This window comes from Acipenser ruthenus, chromosome 3 (assembly GCF_902713425.1).
Source record: "Acipenser ruthenus chromosome 3, fAciRut3.2 maternal haplotype, whole genome shotgun sequence".
NCBI lineage: Eukaryota > Metazoa > Chordata > Actinopteri > Acipenseriformes > Acipenseridae > Acipenser > Acipenser ruthenus.
In genome coordinates, this window is record NC_081191.1 from 40,308,279 (window position 1) to 40,332,811 (window position 24,533).

The 24,533-nt window shown below is 37.1% G+C and overlaps 1 protein-coding gene across 10 annotated transcripts in view; it reads right to left on the reverse strand.

The window, feature by feature from the left end:
- Window positions 1-19,550, reverse strand: part of LOC117394917 (DNA-binding protein Ikaros-like) — a 60,591-nt gene extending 41,041 nt beyond the window's left edge. For 8 of the 10 annotated variants that reach the window (XM_033993655.3, XM_033993652.3, XM_033993653.3 and 5 more), the window contains exons 1-3: window positions 19,303-19,550; window positions 13,694-13,747; window positions 2,557-2,676 (exon numbers count right to left, since the gene is read on the reverse strand). In XM_033993655.3, coding sequence (XP_033849546.1) covers window positions 2,557-2,676; window positions 13,694-13,747; window positions 19,303-19,447 — 319 coding nt within the window. In that variant the 5' untranslated portion in view covers window positions 19,448-19,550. Of the gene's footprint in view, window positions 1-2,556; window positions 2,677-6,682; window positions 6,739-13,693; window positions 13,748-15,778; window positions 15,854-19,302 lie in introns of those variants that run through there. The other 2 variants (XM_033993649.3, XM_033993648.3) reach the window with 2 other exon arrangements.
- Between the last annotated feature and the right edge of the window lie 4,983 nt (window positions 19,551-24,533).

The following is a 24,533-nucleotide window of genomic DNA, read 5'->3' on the forward strand; positions in this document are numbered from 1 at the left end:
TGAAACTGTGTTAAAGTGTACAGCAGAATAATAAATCGGTGTCAGCTATTCCACGTCTTTTTCATTAATATTATTTACTACTATTAGTATTCTTGATTAAAAATAGTTTTTTAAAATTATTTTATATCAAAAGATAAAGTCTGAGAGTCAATTTAGCAGGGAAACTTACCTCAACATCGTAAGTTTTAGCCTTTATACTGGCATTAACTTTGGCTTTCAAGACACCATGTGTACCGTCATATAAGAATGATTGAAATTCCCCTCATTTGAGAGTTTTATCCCTTTTTAATGAGTTGTTCTTCCCTTTAAAAAAGGTGAGCGCCAAAAACACTGAAAGCGCCATGTTGTTTGGAACCAGGTAGCAATCAACTCTAAGGAGGTGAGTGACGAAAGCATTAAAGAGCTATATAGGAAAAGAAACAGCAAAAGAGAGCCACAGAGAAGCAGGACTAGAAACCAGAGACTGCACTTAGTTGGCTGTACCACACAGCCAAAACAGTGTGCTTTGGACTTTCTTTCCTCTTATTTTATTATTTTGTCACAGTTTGAGTAGCACTTTGCAGCACGCTTTACCTATTAAGTACAGAGTCCCGTCTTAATAAACCACTGTATTCGAGAACCTGAAAAACCTGTGTTTGTCTGCCTTCATTTCCATGAAACGCTACCATATATAGAATTTCTGTTGATATTCAGAGATGGAAAGATCAAATGTGGAAATGTATGAATACTCACTTTTTTTAAGTGAGACTGTTATAATTGAGACCAAAAGTTCTGAAAATAGGATTTTGAATTAGGCTTACCATATGAATGAACACATTTCATTGAAATTCAATGGTGAATAGTATGTTGGCCAGTAAAGTTGTAATGATTTCTCACTGGTAGTGAAGAGTAAGCAAGTTGAGTAATATAACCAGCTCTATGTCTGCTCCTCAGATAAAGCTTGTCTCTTCTGATATGTTGGTCTCTAAACCTGGGGTTCAATCGTCACACTACCTCCATGAACTGCTACTGTCATGATGCCCACATACCATCTCCATGGAGTTTCCTACAAAGTCTTCCTTTATGAAGAAGCCATGTACTGAATACTTTGCACTGGGCAAAAGCTTAATCCTTGATATTTTGATAATGATTGCCGAATCCTAATTTGAAATTTTATCTTCTAAAGTGAATTTAGGTTCACAGGTATTTTTTTGATAGCAGATATGCTCAAGTACATATTGTTTTTACCCTAGCCCTTAGTATTTTTCAGGTATCACCGTTTCCATAAGCAATGTGTTCAACATGTTTCTATAAATGGGGCAGCAGTGTGGAGTAGTGGTTAGGGCTCTGGACTCTTGACCGGAGGGTCATGGGCTCAATCCCAGCTGGGGACACTGCTGCTGTACCCTTGAGCAAGGTACTTTACTTAGATTGCTCCAGGAAAAACCCATCTGTATAAATGGGTATGTAAAAAAAAAAATTAAAAAAAAAATTATGTGATATCTTGTAACAATTGTAAGTCACCCTGGATAAGGGTGTCTGCTAAGAAATAAATAATAATAAATGTATACTGATACTACTAACATCAGTTACCATGCTTTTATATCCCCATTTAAAATGAAAAAGGGAATTTTGAAGATAATTAACATTTTATGGAAATAAATGGTTTTTAAAGGATAATGGTTTCTTGTGATAGAATAAACCACCAGTAAAGTAAACATATCTAATGTCAAGACCTAGCTAACTGCACTGTGGGCTATTTTAATAACATGTCATTCTATTTTTCCCTTAAAGAATAAGTAGCAGAATTTCAAAAAATATAGCATTAAACGTCCCCACATGTTGCTACAACTGTTTAAATAACGTGCATGTAATTTTTCTTTTCATTGTTAACATCCTGACAACTTTTTACACTTATAACTTTAAAGTCTTTTCAAAGCTCTTTATAAAATGGCCACTCTAGTGCACTGGGGTTTGAGATCTGTCCTCTAAATCACTGCAGGAAGAGCGTTTTTTTTTTTTTAAAAAACATAACAACAAGTGCTCTGGCTTTTCTGTTTCTTATCACATGGATTGTTATTGCTGTGTTACCTGCTTGGCAATGTGGGCAATAATCCTTACACTATCAGTGCACTAGAGTTGACATTTCGAAAATAGCTTTGAAACAGACTTTAAAGTTATAAATGTAAAAAGTTGTCAGGATGTGTAACACTATATTTTTCAGAACCGACTACTTACTCTTTAAGACCTACAGTCCCAAATCACTAAAACCCAATAATAGCTTTCCTTAAAATGAGGTTCATACTACAGTATTTGCGCAATTATAAAGTAGAAAAGAAAGTGGTATGCGAATATAATTTAATTTCTGTTAAAAACAGTACGGCATACAAATGGTTTTGCTATCTTCAAGTCAACTGCATGCATGTTATATTAGTGATGCACTGAGTGTATGGTGTGATGTGAGGCAGAAGTGACAGGTGTCGTTGAGTTCATCCTATGATATAAAACATACAGGGTTTGATGACACTGAGAATGACTTCAAGTTGAGTTCTGCTGTACACCTGCCCAGATACTCACCTAACACTTTCTCATTCTTGGGGGTCTGTTGCTGTCCAGAGGTCGCGGAGAGGTCTTCAGGGACAGGCATTGGCTCATCTGTCTCTTCAGGGACATCGCTTGCAGTAGGGCTTTCCTGTCCTGTAGACACAGGGAGTGATAATGGCACAGGGCTAAGGGCAGTGTGCTATTCTTAGTCTAATCTCCCTGCTATTCACTTTCATTGGGATTCCAAAACCTGATATCCTGCGATCACATGATATGGTACAGTCTGAATAAACAAACATCACAAAGGTAAACTTAAAAGTAAAAATCAGAAATGAAATCCAGGATCTTAATAAAGGAAAAACCAAGGTCCACAATTAATTATTAGAAGAGGACGCATTGAGTGTACTTGGTGACAGCTGTCTCCCTTGCTCGTATAAAAACATGTTAATTGTATTTCCATTTGTATGAAGTAAATATGGATTTGAATACCACACTTATCCAGGTTAAATGAAGGAATTGATCAGACACTTAGGTTTAGTGTGACTGAATATTTTCAGCAAATGAAACCAAATATTACCCATAACAATGGTCAAGATCACGTTAGCAGTACTCAAGAGCCATGTTTTCAAAATAGCTAATGCTCACAGAAGAAGCTCCTTAATTTCAGTAGCAGTTAGCATTATAAGTCAAAACATATGGAACGGAAGCCTGAATGCATAATGCACATTCATTAGAAAACAACATATTTCTTTAAAGTTCCTGTATGTGTTGAAGGGCTGTCATGAAGATGTTCCTAATATTGTGCCTGTTCAGATCAAGACTAGAATGCTTACCGTTCGTTGCTTTTTCAACAACCAGGTCTGCTTCTAGAAAGCCTACAGAAGTGTGTGTAATTCCTGCCCCCTCTATGAGTTTGTATCGAGAAATTTCCATTTACAATTGCCATAGTTGCAGAAGTTGCACATCCCTAGAGGTCACTTTCAAACAACCATAATTTAGGAGTCACTTCAGAAACAGCCCACGTGGTTTAAAAATGACATTAGTCAGTAAGCCTTGAAAACAGTAATCTAAGAAGAAACATCAGTAGAGAATGATATAAATATTAAACAGGTAAAGCATTAAATATCCCAAAGATGTAGGTAGCACAAAGGTGGTGAGATTGCCCCACATACCATTAGCTGTTAAAACTGAATGTATTGTCAGTTTTCGATTAAAGAGCAATTCATTGTCATTGGTAAGTATAATACTATAACTAATAAATAAACAGAAGAAGCATTTCCTTTAACATTACTTTCAAACTTCTGCTAAAGGCATGTTGAGTTTTGTTGCACGGGAGGTCTTGCTCATGGTTTTTCATTTTTTTTATATATATATATGTGCAGTTTCAGGCTGAAAGCTCCAAGTTAGACAGGAAGACATCTGCCAGTTAGCAGTACAGATAAGAATCTCTAGTTAAGACACTTTTGTACCGGATATTGTTTGACTGAACATGGTGTCAGATCTTTTATGGTTTTTCACAGCTACATAAATGCAGCGCTAAAACAGAAAATTAGCTTTGACTCTGGCTCTGTGAAGCTTATGTGGTTAACATTGCATGTTATTCCCAAAAAGAATAAAATGCGACAGGGTTCCAGTAACTGTGTGTATCTCATACAGGAAGAGGCAGAAGCATTGTCCCTTTTGATGACTATCATTCACAATTCGAGGGACGCTTTTAAAGTCAGTGGTCTGGTGATTAATTTTCTTTCTAACTCGCTTCACTACAATTTTCCCATCACATCAGTCATTACTTTTGACGAGCATTCAACAAAAAAGGAATCTCAAGTTGCTAGGTTAAATAAAGGCAAAGAAGCAATAACTCTACAGTTGGGGTGAAAAAACAAAACAGAAAAAAAAATCAAAACTTAAATAGCTTGTTTTTTACTGCACCATCATTTTTGGATCTTACTCAGTTTAATAAGTCCTATCTAAATTACTATTGAATTAGAGTTGTTACTAGTGTTTTGTAGATTTGAGTCTATCGAGCGCTGCAACAGAGTGGAGACAGGGGGCCTCATTTAGTTAGCGCGCTCGTAAAGTAGTGAGCCTAACATGCGTGACAAATCTAAATTTACTGCCCCATTTACTAACAGAGAATGCATTAATTTACGTGTTTATACAGTATTTGACTAATTTACATACCATACCGAGCACACTACATGTATTGTGAGTGATAATTTAACGTGCACGATAATGTCAAAGACTTACCCCTGACCACTGTGATATCAAAAGCCCCAGCAGTCCAGGCGTATCTTTTAGTCAGTAGCTTATTGTGAAGGTGGAGGTGGCTTACAATGACTGAAAATGAGCGATCAACAGACACAGCACTCAGCCAGGGACAGGCAGAGGCAACGTAAAGTGAAACTGCACTGCTTAACATTTAATTTTAACATGTATTCCTTGTCTGATGTAAAAACAAAAAAAAATAGCTAATGCCTTTTTCCTTTATTATTATTTGTTTATTTAGCTGACACCTTTATCCAAGGCAACTTACAGAGACTAGGGTGTGTGAAATATGCATCAGCTGCAGAGTCACTTACAACCACGTCTGACCCGAAAGACGGAGCACAAGGAGATTAAGTGACTTGCTCAGGGTCACACAATGAGTCAGTGGCTGAGGTGGGATTTGAACCGGGAACCTCCTGGTTCAAGCCCTTTCCTTTAACCACTGGACCACACAGCCTCTTTAATGCATATGGAGGTTGAATAATAAACACCAAGCAGTCAAATACTGCCAGCTATAGATTGAAACCTAAGTTTGCCCATTAGTTTCTAAAATTGCATTGTACTCAGCGTCATAACCATATCTGACATTCTACCAAGGTCAAACTTAGGTTTCAAGTTATACCTGGCATTATTTGATGACTTGGTATTTACTATTCCTCCAAATCTATGTTACGTGGCAAACCAACAAGAAAATTAAGTAGTATTTTGTACTTTACATTGATGATGCAAAAAAACAACCGAGGACACGACCTCGGTGTCCTCATAGCTAGTTACGGCCATGATTGTACTGTATCGTTTTGGAATTCTTCTTTAAAACAACCCGCCTCTTTAATATAACACGTGTATTCAACATGTGCAGTCTGCATTGTATGAGTGACATTCCCATTAATCAAATCACAGCTCACAGAGGTATTAAAATAGCCAATCAAATAGGATCAAGGGCTTTGTTTAATAGTGGGGGGGGGCGGGGCAAAGGTAAAGAAGAACTGCCTTGAAGCTCTGGTAAACCTCATTTTTACTGTTCAATCAGTTTTTGTAATAGTAAACCCACAAAATTGGACAGGTTTTCCAACATAAAATATAGAATACCTACTAACTGAGCATTTATTAAGTACAAACACAAGTAGCATAGCCTGTTTTTTTTTTGTTTATTTAGCAGACGCCTTTATCCAAGGCGACTTACAGAGACTAGGGTGTGTGAACTGTGCATCAGCTGCAGAGTCACTTACAACTACGTCTCACCCGAAAGACGGAGCACAAGGAGGTTAAGTGACTTGCTCAGGGTCACACAATGAGTCAGTGGCTGAAGTAGGATTTGAACTGTGGACCTCCTGGTTACAAGCCCATTTCTTTAACCACTGGACCACACAGCCTCCTTGGAGCCTGTTCCAGTGGCATATCTGAACAATGCTGTACATTACCTAGAATTCCAATGCAGCTTATTAAAGGGAAGTGCTAAACAAACACAAACAATAACATGTACAAAATGTAATAATATGGCTTGTTTCTTGATAGATATATTGACATATGTATGTCAATGCCTAAGGTTTAAACGTTCATAAAACATAACCAAAATGCATGTCCCCATATTAGCTTATTAAATAGCAAATATTAAAATACGTTTTCATATCTTACATGAATATAGATTAATATTCATTAACCAAGGTGTATTCTTCATTTTTTTTCCTGAAAACATCCAGATTGAAAAAACTATAATCATTGGTTTAAATAACACTTAACAGTTTTATTTATTGTAGCGTGGCAATGTCGAATAATGCTTAGAATAGAAAACACTATTTGTCAACTAGTCATACCTTACAAGTTACAAGAACAAAGTTTCACGAGTTGGATGGGGCAAAACGCCCATGTTAAAAACAAAGATAAAACTACCCACCTGTGCGTATACAAGGCAGTAGTGATTGAAAAAACTGCATCTCACCTCATCCTACCCTATTTTGAAAAAACGTAATAAACAATACATTCAGTTGTATTACAGTTGCAGGCAAACTTATAGGCATTGGGTAACAAGAAGCTAGCATGGCATTTAGTCTTTAATTACATATATTTTTTTGTCAATAATGACCTAAAAATATGTATCCCTAAAGACAAGACATGAAAAAGAAGACCACGGTATCAAGCATCCAGTAAATGGCACTGCTGGCAAAGCAACACTGATAACGGGACCAGTTTGTCTTTCTTTGCGATGTACAGTAGTTCTGAGATAACTTATTTTAAGATAAAGGAACTCTGGAAGCCACGCTCACCAGTATTGCTTTCCTGGTCAACTGTGTGAATGGGTCTATGTTTATAATGCTCTCGAATGAGGTGATCTTTTGGCACTGGATCACATTAAAACAAATTCTAAACATGCACATTTAACCTCAACCATACTGTACTTTGTGTGGACTCGGCGGTGAACGTATATACCACGTACATCCAGCCAATCAGATTAGCAGTCACTTAATAGGCAAGCTGGTGGAACTATTTTTAAGGAACTGATATCCTGACCCCCTTCCCCCTAAAAAACCTCACCAGCCCCTGGCAAAAGTAAATAAATACATCAATAATTAAAAAAATTAAAATTCAATTGCATGACTCATTCTGATGGGTAACAGCCCAGGCGGCCACAGTGTAGCTGCGCTAGTGATCATGAAGAGCTACATTGGTAAATAATTGAGTCGCCCTTTTTATCAAACAGCATTTATTTCTACGTGTTTTACTCATTCAGGGACATAACATACCTAAATGTTTATTATTAAACGAAAGTGAGTTTAAATTATTAGTAAGTACACATGTTTCAATATGAAAGCTGAACATTAATATCAGCAAAAAACAACTAAGTTACACATTTTTCATCAAAGAAAAAACAATTGTATATGTTGTATATGTTGGAGGGAATAACTTGTTCATGGTTCTGTGGAAACATTACCCTAATTTTTTATTCTAAAACCCAACATTATTTCATTTTTAATAACGGTCTGATACTCTCTCTTCCTTACCTTTTTTATTTTAATAATGGTCTTATACTCTCTCTTCCTTCAGATATGTTTGCGAGTAATAAATAAAAAAATGTATGTCTATATTTATGTATTCATGTTTAATCTCTAGTCGTTTCGCTGACCACCTACTAAGTTCACATTCACTTACATACGTTTTTTCTTTTGTAGTGGTCTCAGTTCGGTTCGGTTCGTTTGCCAATCGAACTTTGATGTTCACACTGTTTTCCAAACGAACCGAACCGAGTATGAAAAAAAGCTCCAGTGTGAACAGGCCCTTACTGTTAGCTGTTAACCACGGTTTAGACCTTGGGTCAAACCAATGTGTTCCTGCATGTAGGGAGAATTTTTTGTGATGTGGCCCATCCTCTGAATACTTTTACATTTTTATATTTTATTTTAAAGATTTTAAAGCAAAACAATGCCAAACACAACAAGATATAAATGTTAGCCTTTCTGCGGAATTCAGGGGGGGGGGGGGGAGGCGTGCCGGGACCCTTAATTGCTGTCTATCATTACCACGCTCCTATTTAAACCGTAATAACACACACCTTCCCTGTCTAGCGTTTCTTGTTTTTAGCAAACGCTCAGACCCCGTCATTCATGCGTCAGCTTAACGTTTTCGCTAATATCTAAACTCTCGCTCCTTTCTATGCAGGTCACTTCTTTGCACAGTGCTGCCAAGATATTATCAACTATTTTCCTACCTACTCAGGTGATGCTTATCATTCAGTTTCTCTATGTTGCTGCAGGAGCTCCAACGTTAGTCTTTCCTGCTCTGTCCAGTATCCAGCCCAGCAACAGCGCCGTTCAAAGGGTAGCTCCATTAACTTTATCCACGTCTCCATTAAACAGACTGGACCTAAAACTTTTAAAGCTCCGTTGACATCCCCATTGTCAGCGATTGCCTGGCCTTCGCTCTATTCATATCTACCACGAAGTTTTGTCCAGTGTTCTGCAGCAGTACAGCTGTATTAGAAAGGAACGGGTTGTTAAAAACAGACTGCCCGTTGAATTCGTCTTCACTCCTCGTCTGCAACCAGGCACCCCTCCCCTGCTCAGCACCGCTCCCACAGAGCCAGCACAATTTACAGTTCCATCAGAAGATTCTGTCATGGACCTCCTTCAGGTATGTCCAACGTTTTAAAGACCTATCCAGCCCATTACAAACTATTTCGACAAGCAGCAGCTCGTGATTGCGACGGAACATGCTCCAACGACACTGCCGTACTGCAACTCTCTTCCACTGGCACCTTACACACCATAGTTACCACGGCAACACCTCATCGAGTGACTACTGGGAGTGATCACTGCACCGTTCTGCAGATCCTGTCCTCTACTGCTAATTGCTTCCCACTACAGCAGATCTTGGCTCCCCTTTCAGATCGGCTCATCATCGTAGATAGGAGCAGCAACCTCAGCAGCCTGCGCTAACATCAGTGTCCACCTAATCAAGAGTATGGCGCGCTGTACTTCATCAGCAGTGGATACATACATTCGCCATCTCCCACCGACATTGCCATGGCTCATCAGAAAATTGTTAGCATGCCCGGAATAGGGGCCACCTGACTGTCGGGGCTACCAGAGGTTTTTCCCCTTTTAGAAGGGGTTGTTTTCCTCTCCACTGAGCGGCAGGCGAACACATAAATCATTACACATTAACCCTTCTAACCCCTCTCTGTTTGTCTCGTATGTCTTTTTCATCCTCAAATTTATGTTATGCATTGGCACGTGCTCTGTTGTATCTCACGGTGAGGTTCTGCGGGGAGCCGGGGGTCCATTCTTTGGGGGGAATGTGAGCCTCACTTCCCGACCTTAGGCAAGCTGTGCTTCCTCAACCTTATTTAAGGGAGGTTCTCACCGCGTGAGTCAAAGGGGACCCCCGGCCACACTGTCTTTTCGCAGCTCATGTGCTTTTCTTACCTCATCGCAGTGAGGCTCCTTCCTATATTTTACATTTCGGGATGTGGCCCGCTTTAATCTCTCAGTGCTCGAGTCCCAACTAACCCACCTATTCTTGTTCTTTACAGGTTCCCTGCGGGAGGCTCCTCCGCTCTCGGCTTCGGAGACCACAGTCTCACCTCGCCCGAGGGCAGCACCACCTCGGTCAGGGAACCCCTTTTACTGTTACTTCCTTTCAGGTCTCCGCAAGACGGCTCTGTCGCAGCAGAGTTTTTCTCATGTTTTCAGATCCCCGGGGCTGCATCCTTCAAGACCAAGCCCTCTCCTCCGCAGAGGATGGCTCTCTGGTAGGGGATCTCTTTTCTATCCAGACCGCAGTCTGTACAGAAGTTCGGGCCACAGTCCACTTCTCTAAAGTCGGGTTCCTTCACCCGTTACTGTTGCACTAACACCTCCTTTATGCCTTCTCTGTACTATACTAGTCCCGGCAGCCGCCCCGTGAATACATAAATAATGAACGAAAAAAGTGGAGGGGAAAAATATATAGTTTGACCAAAGTGGTGGGGAACGCGCCTCTTCTGTCCCATGGGTTAGGCGCCTATGAACAGTCTGTTTCATCACGCACACAGCACAAATAATTTTGGTTAGGATATCGAAGCGAAGTCTTGTTTAACTATTTATTTTACTTTGTGTAACATTTTTAATCAGTAGCCAAAAAGTAGTTGGAGATATCACGGAAGAGAAAGGTGGAGGCGGAACACAGAAGATTCTAAAATCGTTAGCCAGATGATTATTTGTTCAATGAATAACTTTGACGGCAAAGCAATATGTCTGATTTGCAGTGCAACCCTTGCAGTTATGAAAGATTATAACATACAACGTCACTATGTCATGCAGCACAAAGCAACATATTTTGAGTTTACTGGAAATTAAAGAAGCTATGGAGTCTCAACGACAGGTTTTTCTGAAAAAGAAGAAAAAACGAAAGTGCTGTGGATGCCATTAACAATACAACCACAGGAAAGGACTTATTTTTAACTTCAAGATGCCATGGAAAGTGCAGAATTACCTTGGAAGAAACTAACTGGGATTACAACAGAGGGTTCATCATATATGACTGGACAAAAGAGTGGACTGTCTAGCAGAGTGCTGGAAAAATGAAAGAAAGAAATGCAGAAGTAACAATTTTCTTTCACTGGATTCTGCATCAACAGGCATTATGTGGAAAAGTTGCAGAATTAGAACACATAGACTAGCATTGTTATCAAGTGTGCGAGAAAAGAAGTGCCAGCCGCCCCTACAGAAATCATAAAAAGGTACATTTCAAAGGGGTGCTGTTTACGATTTCACATTTTCACAGCTTGTCAGATTTCAGTGCTGTTAAAAACATTATATTTTGGAATATAAGTTAAATATTGAGACTTAGCATTATATACTCTGCCATCCTTTTTTTTTTTTACTATTTGAGATTTCCATTGAAATAAAATACTCTTCTGTTTCCTCCATTGTATTACATTTGTGATATTGAGTTTTTTTGTCAGTGTTCTAGGAAAGCTGCTTCTAGTTATATTTGCCTATTTGTGTACTATAAAATACATTAAGTTATATGTTAATTAATTGATTGAAACCGTGCCAACATACTTATTGAGTAGGAATCGTACAGTGGGGCTAATGTGGTTTGAGTAGTATATTTTGAGTATATTGGCCTACATACAGTTTATATAGATATGTTCACGTACATTACGATATCAGGCCAGAAAAATACCACACCTATCAGTGGTTAAAGCCTGGTTCCCATAGCACTAATAAATTATCACTTTAATGCACGCACCAAAATTAACATCCTTTAGTAAATTATTCTGAGCTGGATGCTCATTTAAATACATCAGCATTCATTACCATACAAACCACATATTCATTCTGATTACCATAGTATGGCACAATAAAATTAGTGTGCACCATAATATGCCCACTATTTTGTGAGATAATGAATAAAATTGTAATAGTAAATACAAAAACCATTAACGTGCATAGCAATTGCAATTATCGCCAAAGATCTTCTATATACACAACATAGTCAACTCTGCCTTTTCTTCCATCCCAGTTGAACCGGTGCATCATGGGAATTAAAAGAGTTCCTGTAGCAACTTAACCCCTATCTGTATAATGTAAAATCTACCTTATTTCCTATTCCAAGCCTTCTCTTTTTAAAACAATTGCATTTTTAAACACGACTCACCTAGATTTGTTTAGAGACACCCCTCCTTAACACATACGTGTTATTATTTCTATGATCGATGGCCTGACAAGAACTCTTTATCGCTGAAGTGCTGTCAGAAATTGCCACTGTCATGTCTATTCATGAGTAGTCAAGAAAGGCGCGTGTTTTGGTTGTCAAGGAGAGACAATGACTAGTACAGTACTACAGTGTGATGCCTCAGAGGTTGTGGAAATATTGAAAAAAAATAGTAATAATCTCCCTTTTCATTTTCCCGCGGGATGATCTTTTGATATCCGAAAATCAAATATAAAGTTTAAGAGGATATAAGTAAAACATACATAAAAATACATTAAGAACTACTATTGTTAGAGTATTCAAAACTGTTCAGTCTTGAATTGCAACTGTAACTGAGAACTGAGCTAAGAATATAAATACAAGCTGATAATTTAAAAAGGAGATGTAAATATAAATATTTTTAAATGAAGCAGTTGCTTCAATAAATAAAACATAAATATACACAGTATTTTTAATAATAGACACTATTTTCAATATTAGACATTGTATTTTAATACTGCGTAAATAATACAGACTTCAACCTATGCCAAGCTTCTTAAAGGAATACATCTTTTTAAATGAAGAAGTTGCTATTACAGACAATAAATAGACAATGTATTTTTAATAATGGACACTGTATTTTTAATAATAAGGCATACTTGCAAATTTAGTATCCATGTTAATTTTCATTTTATGTATTGCTCTATTTTGTCTGAAACAATTTATATTTATTTGTTATTAGTTATTGAAATTTACCAAAAAAGACCATACTGTTTGTGGAAGTATGTTAGTAACACATATGCCCCTTTACAGTTGTATATAGAGCGATTAGTGTCACAAAATGAAATCCCTGTAACCTAACGGTCAGTACTGTGTTTTTTTGTTGTTGTTTTGGCTTGTATTTTTGGTCTATTACAGCTGCCCAGCTCACAGTGCACAGAGCTTTAGTGGCAGTGGTGTGCATGCTGTATTCTTCATTGTGCTTCTTGAATACCATTCCTCTGTGATCTCTATCCCCATCACCTCGTCCTGTTTCATGCTTTACTGTTAAAAATGTAAACGAGGGCACAAAGGGGTAACTCTGTTTGAGATGTGAACCAACCCTTACGTTTTTATATTTTTAAATTTTGAGCTAATGCCACTGTTGGAAAAGCTGTTACACTGTATTGTACAGACTGCTGAGGATCTTTCCGTCCTTCAACCCTATAATTAGTTCAAAATGTGGACACATCAATGGCTGATTCACTTTGGAATGGAGGTAGATCAATTACTTTGCCTTTGAAATGTTACTGAATCTTTCTCTTAAAGGTCAAGTCAGGACCCTTTAAGCAAAATGCCATGAACGACACATTCAAGTTGTTTGAATAATCAGATTATCACTATAAAATTGTTCATATGACTTTTTCAATCAGGAAACCTCCAGTACCTTTATTTACTGTACTGTAAATACCAGGGATAATTCAATGTTATTCTCAACTGGAACCTTGTTTTTATAGCATGGGATGGAGCCTTAGAAAAAAAAAGTGAAATGTTTTTTACACTTTTGAAACTAGGACAGCAGCTAGACTGAAACAGCGTCTGAACAAATTGATTCTTGGTGCACCAGCACAAAGCTGGCTTGTGCTTCCATTTTCCCAAGCACTGTCCAGAGACAGGCAACTGTCAGCTTTCTGGCCGCAATCAATCTGATGGACCAGGAGCCCGTCACTAGATGAGTGAAAAAGCATCTCACCTGAACCCTGGGACATGTCCTGAGCCTCCTCTGTCTCCATTCTTTGCAGGTATTCTAGTAGGAAGAAAGGGGTTTAATTAAATTTTAGGCTGAAATGCAATAATGTAAAGACAACTGTTTAATAAGTGAGGTGACTTTTCCTTTACAGTTTCATAAGCCTTAAAAGATGCCTTACATGGGGATGAGAAGTTGGGGGAGTGTTGGAGGGGGTGGGGAGGGGGGGGGGGGGGGGGGGCGGTAGTAACTATTCCAGTTGTATATATTGAAAATAAATAAATAAATGTATATAACCCCATTTGTTATTTATTGTTGATTTCCCACCGCATAATAATACAGAAAATGCAAACTGACTGCCGCAAAATTAAGCAGAAAATTAAATGGCCCTGGGTCGTCTCAGACACCGAAATTCATTCCCCTGGCTGTTCCACAGCTATGTTCTTTCTAATTTACTGAACATGCTTCGATGAACTTTGGAGTCTGTTTTGTGAGAATAAGTTTCAATCGCGGCAATCAAAAAAAAAAAAAACGAGAGGTAAGAAAAGAAGCAGAAGATGAAGAAAAATAAGAAGAAGCAATTTACTAAAGATTTTCTCATTAAGCCAAGCTGGTCTGCATATCTGAGTAGCCACCAGTGAGTTCTGCTTCCATTAATAATACATACACCTCTAGCGTATGACAGATGGGCAGAACAGCAGCTCCAAGCCTTAAAACCCTCACTTCAAGAAATTCCTAGTACAGAACTTGTCCAGCTCTCCGTGCCACACAGGGAGAAATGAAGCTCCCTAAAATAGTGAAACAAGCCCAGGAGAGAAAGGGAACCTAGGCCTTCCTGTTTTGCTGACAGATGGCTCCACAGATTTGGAACAAATAGTGGGAAGCGACTGCCCCTTCTGTTGCAACACATAGTGCTCTAATGGGTATCTTTAGAAGTTAAACCACAAACGCCAGGGAGTCAAGCAGAAGGTTAGTGGCACAGAAGAATTATAGAGAAGAAAAAGTTTTGTGCTATATGCATCAGTTTTGTATGTTTTCTCTAGCTAGGAATTACAGTAACAGCCAAAAGACAGTCTCAGGTGACCCTTGCCAGGCAGCAGGAGAATTATTTTGAAAAGGGGGTGTAGGGGTTGCATAAGGGGGAAGAAAATAGAAAAAAGAAAAAGGTATTCCGATATCAAGACAAAAATGACCAAAAGGTTCAGGGTGAAATCAGCAAGCTAACACAGAATGGGTGTCAAGCTTCTTATGAGGTTTAAAGGTTTAAGTTATTGTCCGCAGACCCACAAACCCAACTGATCAAAGTGTGATCGTCAGCTCTGCTTCTCAAAACTCACTTTTCCACCCCCAACAGTGACCTAAACTGAATCTGCAGCGAGCCTCTGATCTATATTGCTGTCCAGTGCTCTTAAAGAAAAGGCCATGTTATGTCAGGCTAGAAAACTTGTTTTAAAAAGTGGTGGTGTATCATGCAACTCTGTTGTATCCCAGGTAAAACCCCAACCTCCTTTTTTGTTACAGTGGAACCACCAAAAGTGGAATTGGAAAAAAAAGGTGCTGCCAAAACTATGAACAGATTTGTAAATCTGAGAAAACCCCAGAAACAACAGTGGTATCAAATTGAATTAAAAAAATCATGTGGAATTCTATTTGTATTCCTATTGTAACATGTTATCAAGACCTGTACTATTATGGCTCCTAAATGCTGCAGTTTAAAACACTTGGGGTCTCAGGCATGTTGTTCTGAGAGGTCAGCTTGCTTCCACTGGTAATGGGGGTGTGGGGATGAAGGGGATAAGGGGATTTCCCCAGAGGCAGGAAAAGCAGGTTGTGAGAAAAGGCATGCTACTGCAGTTAGGAGCAGAAAGAGACAGGAAGCTGTGGGTTAAGTTGCAGCTGCACCAGTCCCACCACACACAACTGGCGTTGCTGCTGTAGCAAGGCAAAAAGACTGAGGAATCAATGTAGGATGGGGAGTGAGACACAGTGGAGTGGAGAAATTGAACAAACATTAATTTAAAAAACGGGTAACAGTTTATGCACTGAACAGTTTAGCAAAGTAGAATTATCATGTGTATTTTTAAAGCTTACCTGTTGCTATGTTCTGTATTTATTAAAGGGAACTTTCTAAAAGATGTATACAGTTGTGGATTTTCTTAGCTTCTGTGAAATATAAAATGGATAATGGGCTACATAATCGGATTGAGCAAAACTGACACCATTTTTTAAATGTAAATGTCGGCCTATATGTTTTAAAACTAGAAAACAATAATCCATAAAGGGCTACTGTTGTATGGTTTTGTTAAATTTATAAACAAAGCTCTAGTTTTAGTGAGTAAATATATCTTGGTAAATATTTACCAACAAATTAATAAATCAATCAAAAACCAAAAATGAATACACATTACTATAGCACATAAGGTTAAGGTATTTGGGCATTACAGCACAAATGAATGCACATGACTATACCAGATCACAACCAGAATTAAAGATATCCTGTCAACGCATCAGAAATCTATTTCATACATAGTTTTTGCGACTAAATATAAGGTCTTTGCAAAGATGAACGTGACTACATATCAGATGTCTAAATATACTTCCCTAAGATAATTAGTTAAGATTTATCTGAGTATTGTTTTCATAAAACTAAAACAGTATACTGTATACTATGGCAGGTGGAAGTATGTGGCTAATTTGGCTTAAACTAAAAACAAAGTATGATGTTGCCTCTGTAGACTGACGTACAGAGTGCAGTATCTATCTGGCAAGAGACTGGGTTGTGCTATGGAACAACATAGTATTGACATGCGTTCTACAGCCCACCCAATCTGATTAGAATGAACCCACTGAAGGGAACATTATCAAGGACATTATGGGTCGTGCTAGCATGTGGAGTAGGTCTCTATCAAGGATATTTATAGAAGGTCAGGACTGCAGGTTTTGTCGAAGTGCATACTTCTTAAAAATCTACAAGCACATCATTAGTAAGGGGAACATCAGTATTTAAAGCTTGTAAAAAAATGTTTTTCATAAAGCTTCAAATTAATCATTATCAATAATATCGACCTGCAAGTAAGTTATAAGGTCCCTACCAATATATACAGCTGGAACAAGTGGAAACGGTACCAAACAATATATATTTTTTCTATTATTATTAATACTGTACAGACTCAACATTCCAACAAGTAATAGAAAATGCTTTGGATATTGGGTATTTGGATAGCAGGCTATTCATTATATGGTCCCAAAGATACAGTTGCATCTCTTATTTTGTGTAATATAATACTGCAGCAGTGTTTTATTTGGGTGTGTTATAACTGGGAATGTTAAATACAACCATAAAGATATTCTGTTGGATGAAAAACATGAGTGCATCTGTAGGGGACAGTGTAATCTAGTAATGACACGAACACAGTACATTTACAGCAGTAAAATAGGTCTGAGCGCATAACTGTTGTTGCAATGTAATGTTGCATCCCGCCTATCTGTACTTATGCTCATTTTGATAATATTTCACCAGCAGCTGATGGATTTGTGTGAGGCAATATTACGTACTATAATATACCGTTTTTTTGTTTTGTTTTGTTTTTTAACAATGTCATATAATTGCTGTTAATGGTGCCTCGTTTGTATAGGGGAAATTTATGATTTTGCCATCTTCTTTATACTGTACTTTTAGACATGTGGTAAATACTGGCCAAAATACTGTACACTACAAATGCACACAGGTCGATGTATATATGTCTATCTATATATCTGTTGATAGATATTTTATTTTTACAGATAGCTTGCAAAAATAAACTTACTCATTTTGCTGACAAGGTACTAACAGATCGTCCAGACCTTACACAGAAATGTATTATTTACAGTTAATGTGCAACGGAAAATAAAAGTTAAAAGCAGAACTTTACTCATACAAGTTTGCGTGTATGATGAAAAACATTCGGGATGTGCAATGTGGGCTAATTCTATAATACTATAAGTGTTAAGTACCCCCCACACCAGCGCCCACCCATCAGGTTTCAACATTATTAAAACGTTTAAGATTTAGTTTAGTCATTCAGGACTTAGAAAAGGTGTTGGTGTTTTTAGTATATAGCCTACACTAGATCCTAAAATTAGTCTTCGAGAATAACAGGCTTGTTTGTGGATGACCTGACTACTTAACTAGTCAGTAAGTCCTTTCCCTTCAGACGACTGACTCAAAACGTGGAGGCAGTGCCCTCGCCGCAGATAGCACATACTGTACATCGTTTTTGAATTTGTTTACTGAAACTTACAAAAAGGGAAATGCTCTTGTTTAATCGTTAGTCTACAAAAAACGAAAGAAAAAAAAATGTGTCCAGCTTTTTCAAAGTTTTACTTATATATATATTGATGCACTTTATAAATTATTTGTATAAAGGGTATAATATAACGGCTTTAATCTATTTAGAGGTATTACAATAAAAAAAAAGCTTAAACTGTATCGAAGTTCTGTACGCTACTGTGCACTCCGCTACCGCTCTAGACCATGTAATCTGCCAAATCATTAAGATAAGCAAGTATAACCCTACAATCCGTAGTAGTTCAGTGTGGTATGTGGTTTCTTATCAGTCCATTTATATTAGAACATTAATTTGGCCTACATCATTTTGTGTGTTAATTACTGAGGCATTTATCTAATTAACATTTCCTTAAACTGATCAACTAATTTTAAAAGCTTTTTTTTTTTAGTACTTCCTTATAATGAACTTTCTGTTGTTCCGTTTTCAAATTACCACAGTAACTCCTTTGTCGTATTTCCAACATATACAATTCAGAACGATTCTCCTCGGTTTTTTCCGAATTTAAATTACCTTATGCATTTTCAAATATTCTACGATATCTTTCATAGTCCAAAAACATGTCAAACAAATGTAACTAATTCCTGAAAAAAAAAAATTATTTTCGCTTCTAAAACAAAAAATAGTAAACTTTAATAACAAAATATGGCAAGACAATATGTTTAAATTATACATTCTATCAATTGCACACACAGAAAATAAATTAAACCTATCCAAGGTTACGCGGCAGTGTACACTTGTGCAATAGACTCGTAACAGGTGTCTTCCTTTGAAAGAGAAACTAATGCAATCCTTGCTTTAACTTTCTGTAATTTACAGTAATGTTAAGTATATGTTTGTCTCGTGTTTTTGTTTATGCATATCACCCTGATCAATTATAAATGTAACAAATAGGCTAAAGGTGGAAAATCTACTTCAATTCCAAACGAAGTCCATTTGGAAAAAAAAAAAAATAGGACAGCATTCCTGTAATTTTCAACAATACACTTCTAATAACATTTTTATATTTACTGATCATGTAAGTAATTCCCCTTAATTAGTAACCCACTTAAACATGACAGTTAATCTTTATGGATAACTAATACAAGACGAAGTAGCGGTCCCGGCTGACACTTCTTGTCACGCTTGGATATAGAAGTTTTGTTTCTTTCTGCACCTGTGTTAAATTCCGGGACCATTAGCCTTGCAGTGGAACTCCGAGCATATATTTTGAATAGTTTTGCCAGTGACCCTGTTTAAAAGTTATTGACAGTCGCTGTGCACATAAAAAGTGTGTCAATGTTACTCTACCTGCTATTCCCTGAGTTTGCAATATGAAGCTCTTCCAGCTCCCCCCAGCTCCATGTGCTGCTGTTCTCAGTGCCGCGGCTGCAGGATGGAACTCAGCCCTCAGTCCCTCCCCTCTCCTCTCCACTTCCTCGTTCCAGCCTAACATTGCTTAGTTTTGTGTACTCACACAAGGCATTTTGCAACCTTTTTATCCAGCGCCCGACTTTATTGCAGACAGTGGCACGTTTCGTGCCGTGTCAATAGATGATGCGCTACAGACCACCACTGCCAGTAGCCAGCAATGGGGATTTGAGGACGCACGACGTTTAGTTGATTAGGGGTGGTCTGCACACTACAGGTGCTTACTTCTGTATAGGGAAGCCCTTTTAGAATAAAGATACAGATGTATCTGTCTGGTTTCTGTATCATGTGCCAATATCCATTTGCCATTAATCCTGACTCCAAATCAAAATAGTTTTAACATAATTTTAAATACGTTTTGCCATTCCATTTTCTACAGTAATTCAGTAATGAACTGCACCTTCAGACATTTGTTCCCACTAAATTAAAGAGGCAATAATTTGTAAACCAAGAAAGGCACACATGCTTGGTAACCAAGCACCACTACAGCTTTATAAAATACCTGTTAATCCTTATGTCGATGTTATTTACTGTTAAACAGTATATGTATGTTCTATAAAACTTTCACCCTAACTCAACCCTAACCTTTACTCTACAAACACCCACTTCATAACATACTTGTAAATTCTTATTACAATAACATTTACCATTATACTGTATACTACAACAAGGGTGTGTAAATCTGTGGTTTGGGAAATACAAACACAATATTTTTCATTTTAAATTTTAATATTCAACTTCTCAAGTTCTATTAGGGAGGACTAATGTGTCTATAGTTCCATTGGTTCAATTGCGTGAACACAATTAATTCATCCTTAACTTTAAATCTTAAGAAACTTGTCCTTAGTGCTGTACAGAAGACAAGCTACCTTTCATTGCATTTTCTTATCATTTACAAGTCCTGTGGTTTTGAAAGGTTCTGATACTGTACATGACGAACACTCTGGTGTATTGGAGCCTTAGCAGAACACTTTCAGAATCCTTTCAGAACCCTATTGCTATACATCTGAGAAGCCTTGGAGGAATCTGAAAGCTCTATTTCTGAATGACTGTTGGGAAATATCCTAACCCTCCAACCTTACTGGAGCTTTCTCAGGTCTAATGTTAGAATATGGAACACTGTCAGATTCTAGTACAAGGTGCCAAAACTTGGCATGTATACACATCAGAATTTGCTATGTGTCATATTTTTACCCTCACACTAATTTGCCTAATGCAACAATGTACAGCAATGTACCAAATCCTAAAGTTAACCAGGAATGGACATGACAACGGTGGACACAGCCCCTAAGCCAAGTCTTCTTTCTCTGATACAGTTACTTTCTTCTGTTGTATAGAAGAAACTGACACACTGTGTGGGTACATCAGTTGACCTAAATGTGACAAAGCTCCATGCAGATATACATTTAGGTCGTAAGACAACCCATTGCTAACAAGACATTGCATCTGAATTGGTGTCTCCTTGAAAATTTCTATTGATAAGGGTCTGAACATCATGGTTATTTTATGCATTATTTGTCTTGTTAAGAATTACTTTGTGTATAGTTTTATATACACTGTGAATATAAACGATAATTTAGCTGTGAGTCTGTATTTTTAAACTATTTTATTAAAGTTTACAGTTTTGTTTGGCTATGCTTACTTGACTTAGAGGTTCATTTGCATAAACCACAGCACCAGGGTATCCCCCAGGATGTTATTAATCTATCCATGGTTATTCCAGGATTACCCCTGGAACAATAATCAATTAACTTAATATCATCTATAATCTGTTTAGTCTTGATTGTTCATCATACTGAAAAAAAATTGCAAAAATACTATTATAGGGGCTAATTGTCTGACAGTAATCTAAAGGATCACCACCACTGCTACCAAGATGTTTTGTCACTCTCTTTATTTTTCTTCCTGTTGACAAACCATAGTCCATAAAGATATGCTGGGGTTCAGGGACATCAGAAAATAAGATCAGTCTCTTAGCTGAAATGTTGAGTGTTAATAAGGCCAGACCACGATGCTTGTCTATAGCTCTGTCATGTAGCATTGTTCTTGAAAATTGGTAATAAGACAACTATTGGTTTTATAAGGAAAACTAGCAGGCCTCTTGAATAATACATATTATTTTTGTTTTTTGTGTGCCGAAGTTTGAACAGGTACAGTTCACAATGAAGGGCATCTACTAACCTTATGTCATTGTCCCATAGACAAATAATTGGGGTTGTCTAGCCTAGTTTCTTATGTGACAGAACAGTGAAAAACAAACTTTATTCTCCGAGCTGTTTGGGTATTTTCATTGTGTTGTGGACTTTGACTTGGACTGGAAATGCACAGGCATTAACAATAAAACATTAAGAACTTTAAAGATCTACAGTATTAAAATAAAACACGTGTTATTTACCGGTACTATACAATACACTTTGTAACAATGTAATGTTACAGTCTGGTTACTGAATATTGCTTCTGCCTTAACTTGGCCTTGAACAGGTTCAACTGGGACTTAAACTCAGTCTTGAGTCCTGAGTACTTGAAACGTACATCTCTAATTCAGTGTAGAACTGAACAAAATGATTCTGTTTATAATTATAAAACTAAACCTTTGAAAACTATGAGCAATGTATAGAGGAATAAATAGGTATTCATTTTTATTTGAAAGTACAGTAAATACAGGTGTAAAAACTTGACAGGTATAAACTAGCCCAATGCAACAATGTGCAACAATGTACAGCAGTGTTATGGGAGTTCAACTTTATTGTTAAGGATTCTTGTCAAGAAATCTTAAAAGCCAAGTCTTAAAAACCAGGAAATTAAATGGAGACAGACTTTGTTGATGCTGAATTGTGGGATCCTTCACAACAAAGTCTTGAGAATGACCTTGTCATGTTGTGAGTTTTCTTATGATCTTATGATAATAGATATGATTGGTTTGTGTTTTCATGTTTTTTGCACTTTTTTTTCCCACTGGGCTTCAAATGGTTTAGTCATTGTTCATAAAAAATAGTTTTAACATTTTAGAAACCAAACAGAGTAAAAATATTATGTGGTTCTGATTGCTTTTTTAAACAAATATTCTCCCCTAGCTTTTCAACTTGAAGCACTGGAATGTTTGTGGGATTTATCATGCAACTGTTGCCTCCATATATACCTTTCATACTGCCTTTGGGTAATATATTTACAGTAGCTGACTGTGAGGACCCTTGGCAATTTTACCTTTAGAAAAGAAAATACATAAACTTAGTACATTTGTAATACACAGGGCCTGACACAAAAATGAGCTCACTGTGCCACCCTTGATAGTTTCACAATTAATTACTGGTTAACTTGACTAGTGTTTTTCACACCCAGTCTTGTGCAGATGTGTTCTCAGTACTCCCCCTGTCTGTTTACCGCTGTACCTGTTTTTTTTTTCTCCAGACACTCAGCAACCCATTCAGTCCTATCAACATTTTCCTTTTACACATGTCACCCTGTCTGTGAATGTAAAACAAAACCTCAAAATTAAACTTGTTTATAGAATATTCTGGTATTACCTAAAATGGGCCTTGCGTTGTACCAAGATTAAGGTCAAAGGAAAAAGTAATGTTTACAATAATGATTTGAATATTATCATATTTAGAGGGAATTAACACACCCAATTTTCATATGGCTTGGAATTGAAGTATTTGTAATTCCATTTTAATTAAAAAAAAAAAAAAAAATGTAGGCCTTAACAGTAATTTTGAACACATAACATTTTAGCAATCAGTCATATTTAAATATATATATATATATATATATATATATATATATATATATATATATATATATATATATATATATTGTAGTGTTTGAGTCAAACATTTGAATTATAGTAGACAGTAATACAGTGCTGTGAATATAAGTACAAGTAATTATGTCTTTTAGTGAATTTGACATTTTTTAGTGTCCTCGTTCAAAATGTGGACCTTTATGCATTGCTCCTCTGTCTGTCTGTCTGTCTGTCGCCTACATGATAAACAGCCTTGAATTTTCACAAATCTTCTCTAGAATTTTATTGTAGACTTCTGTCTACCTTTTGGGTTGCATCTGGGTAAAATCTGATTTTAACTGTTGATTTCATAGAAATATCAAGGTATAGATTAATGTAGACCGAGAACATGATTACCCTCCACATGGATTTGTTCAGGTGAGTAACTGCAGTTGAAAAGCAAACCAATAGTTTGCTAAGCAAGTTGCTAAGAAGAATAATAAGTAATTAAAATATGTAGTTCCTTAAAATAAACGAATTTGCACCACAACATGTTTGCATGCACAGTATGATTATTTTGACTAATGGTAAGAAAAAAAAAAAAAAATCATGTACCGGTAGCAGAAAGCTGAATGATTCATTGCATAGCCGCTTATGGGAAAATGAGTCAAATAGAGAGACATTTCAGGTAATGCCTTCATCAATAAAGACAGTTCAGTACTGTAGACAGTTACTGGAACCCAGAGCACCCAGTGCTATCCTGTTATAACGCGGTTGTCGTGGTCCATAATTGGAGACCTTGTGTTTCACCTTATAACTAGGCTTGCTATTATCCGATTTTTATTTTTTTGCCAAATCGACAATTAATATTGATGTTTATTTTAGAATTCAACAGAGAATGGATGAAATCGACCTTTATGCTTGAATATGATAAACCCGTTTATTATATTCAACATGCAACAAAACCGTGGTCACCAACATTCTAATTGAAATAACATTTAGTCACAGTGGAGCTACACCTTATTCTATCAAGACCTGATTTCAGCTCCTCATGATTTGAATCTCTTTACTGAATCTTGGGGGTTAGCTAGTGACTCAATGGTTCTCTAGCGAATGCCCTCCTGAAATTCAGAATCTTTCTTCCCACCTCAAAGCTACTGCTCTTCTGGAACTGTATCCCATTGTCGCAGCTGCTCACATCTGGGGCCACCAATGGTCAAGAAAATCGCGTTCTTTAGCGACAATAAATCTACAGTCCATATCATCAATAAAGGAAGATCTTCCTCTCCCCTTATAATGCAGTTACTACATCGCCTCATTTGGATTTCAGTGTCTTTTAACTTCTTCATTTAAGCCTGTAACTTTCCCGGTTCACATAATGCAGCTGATG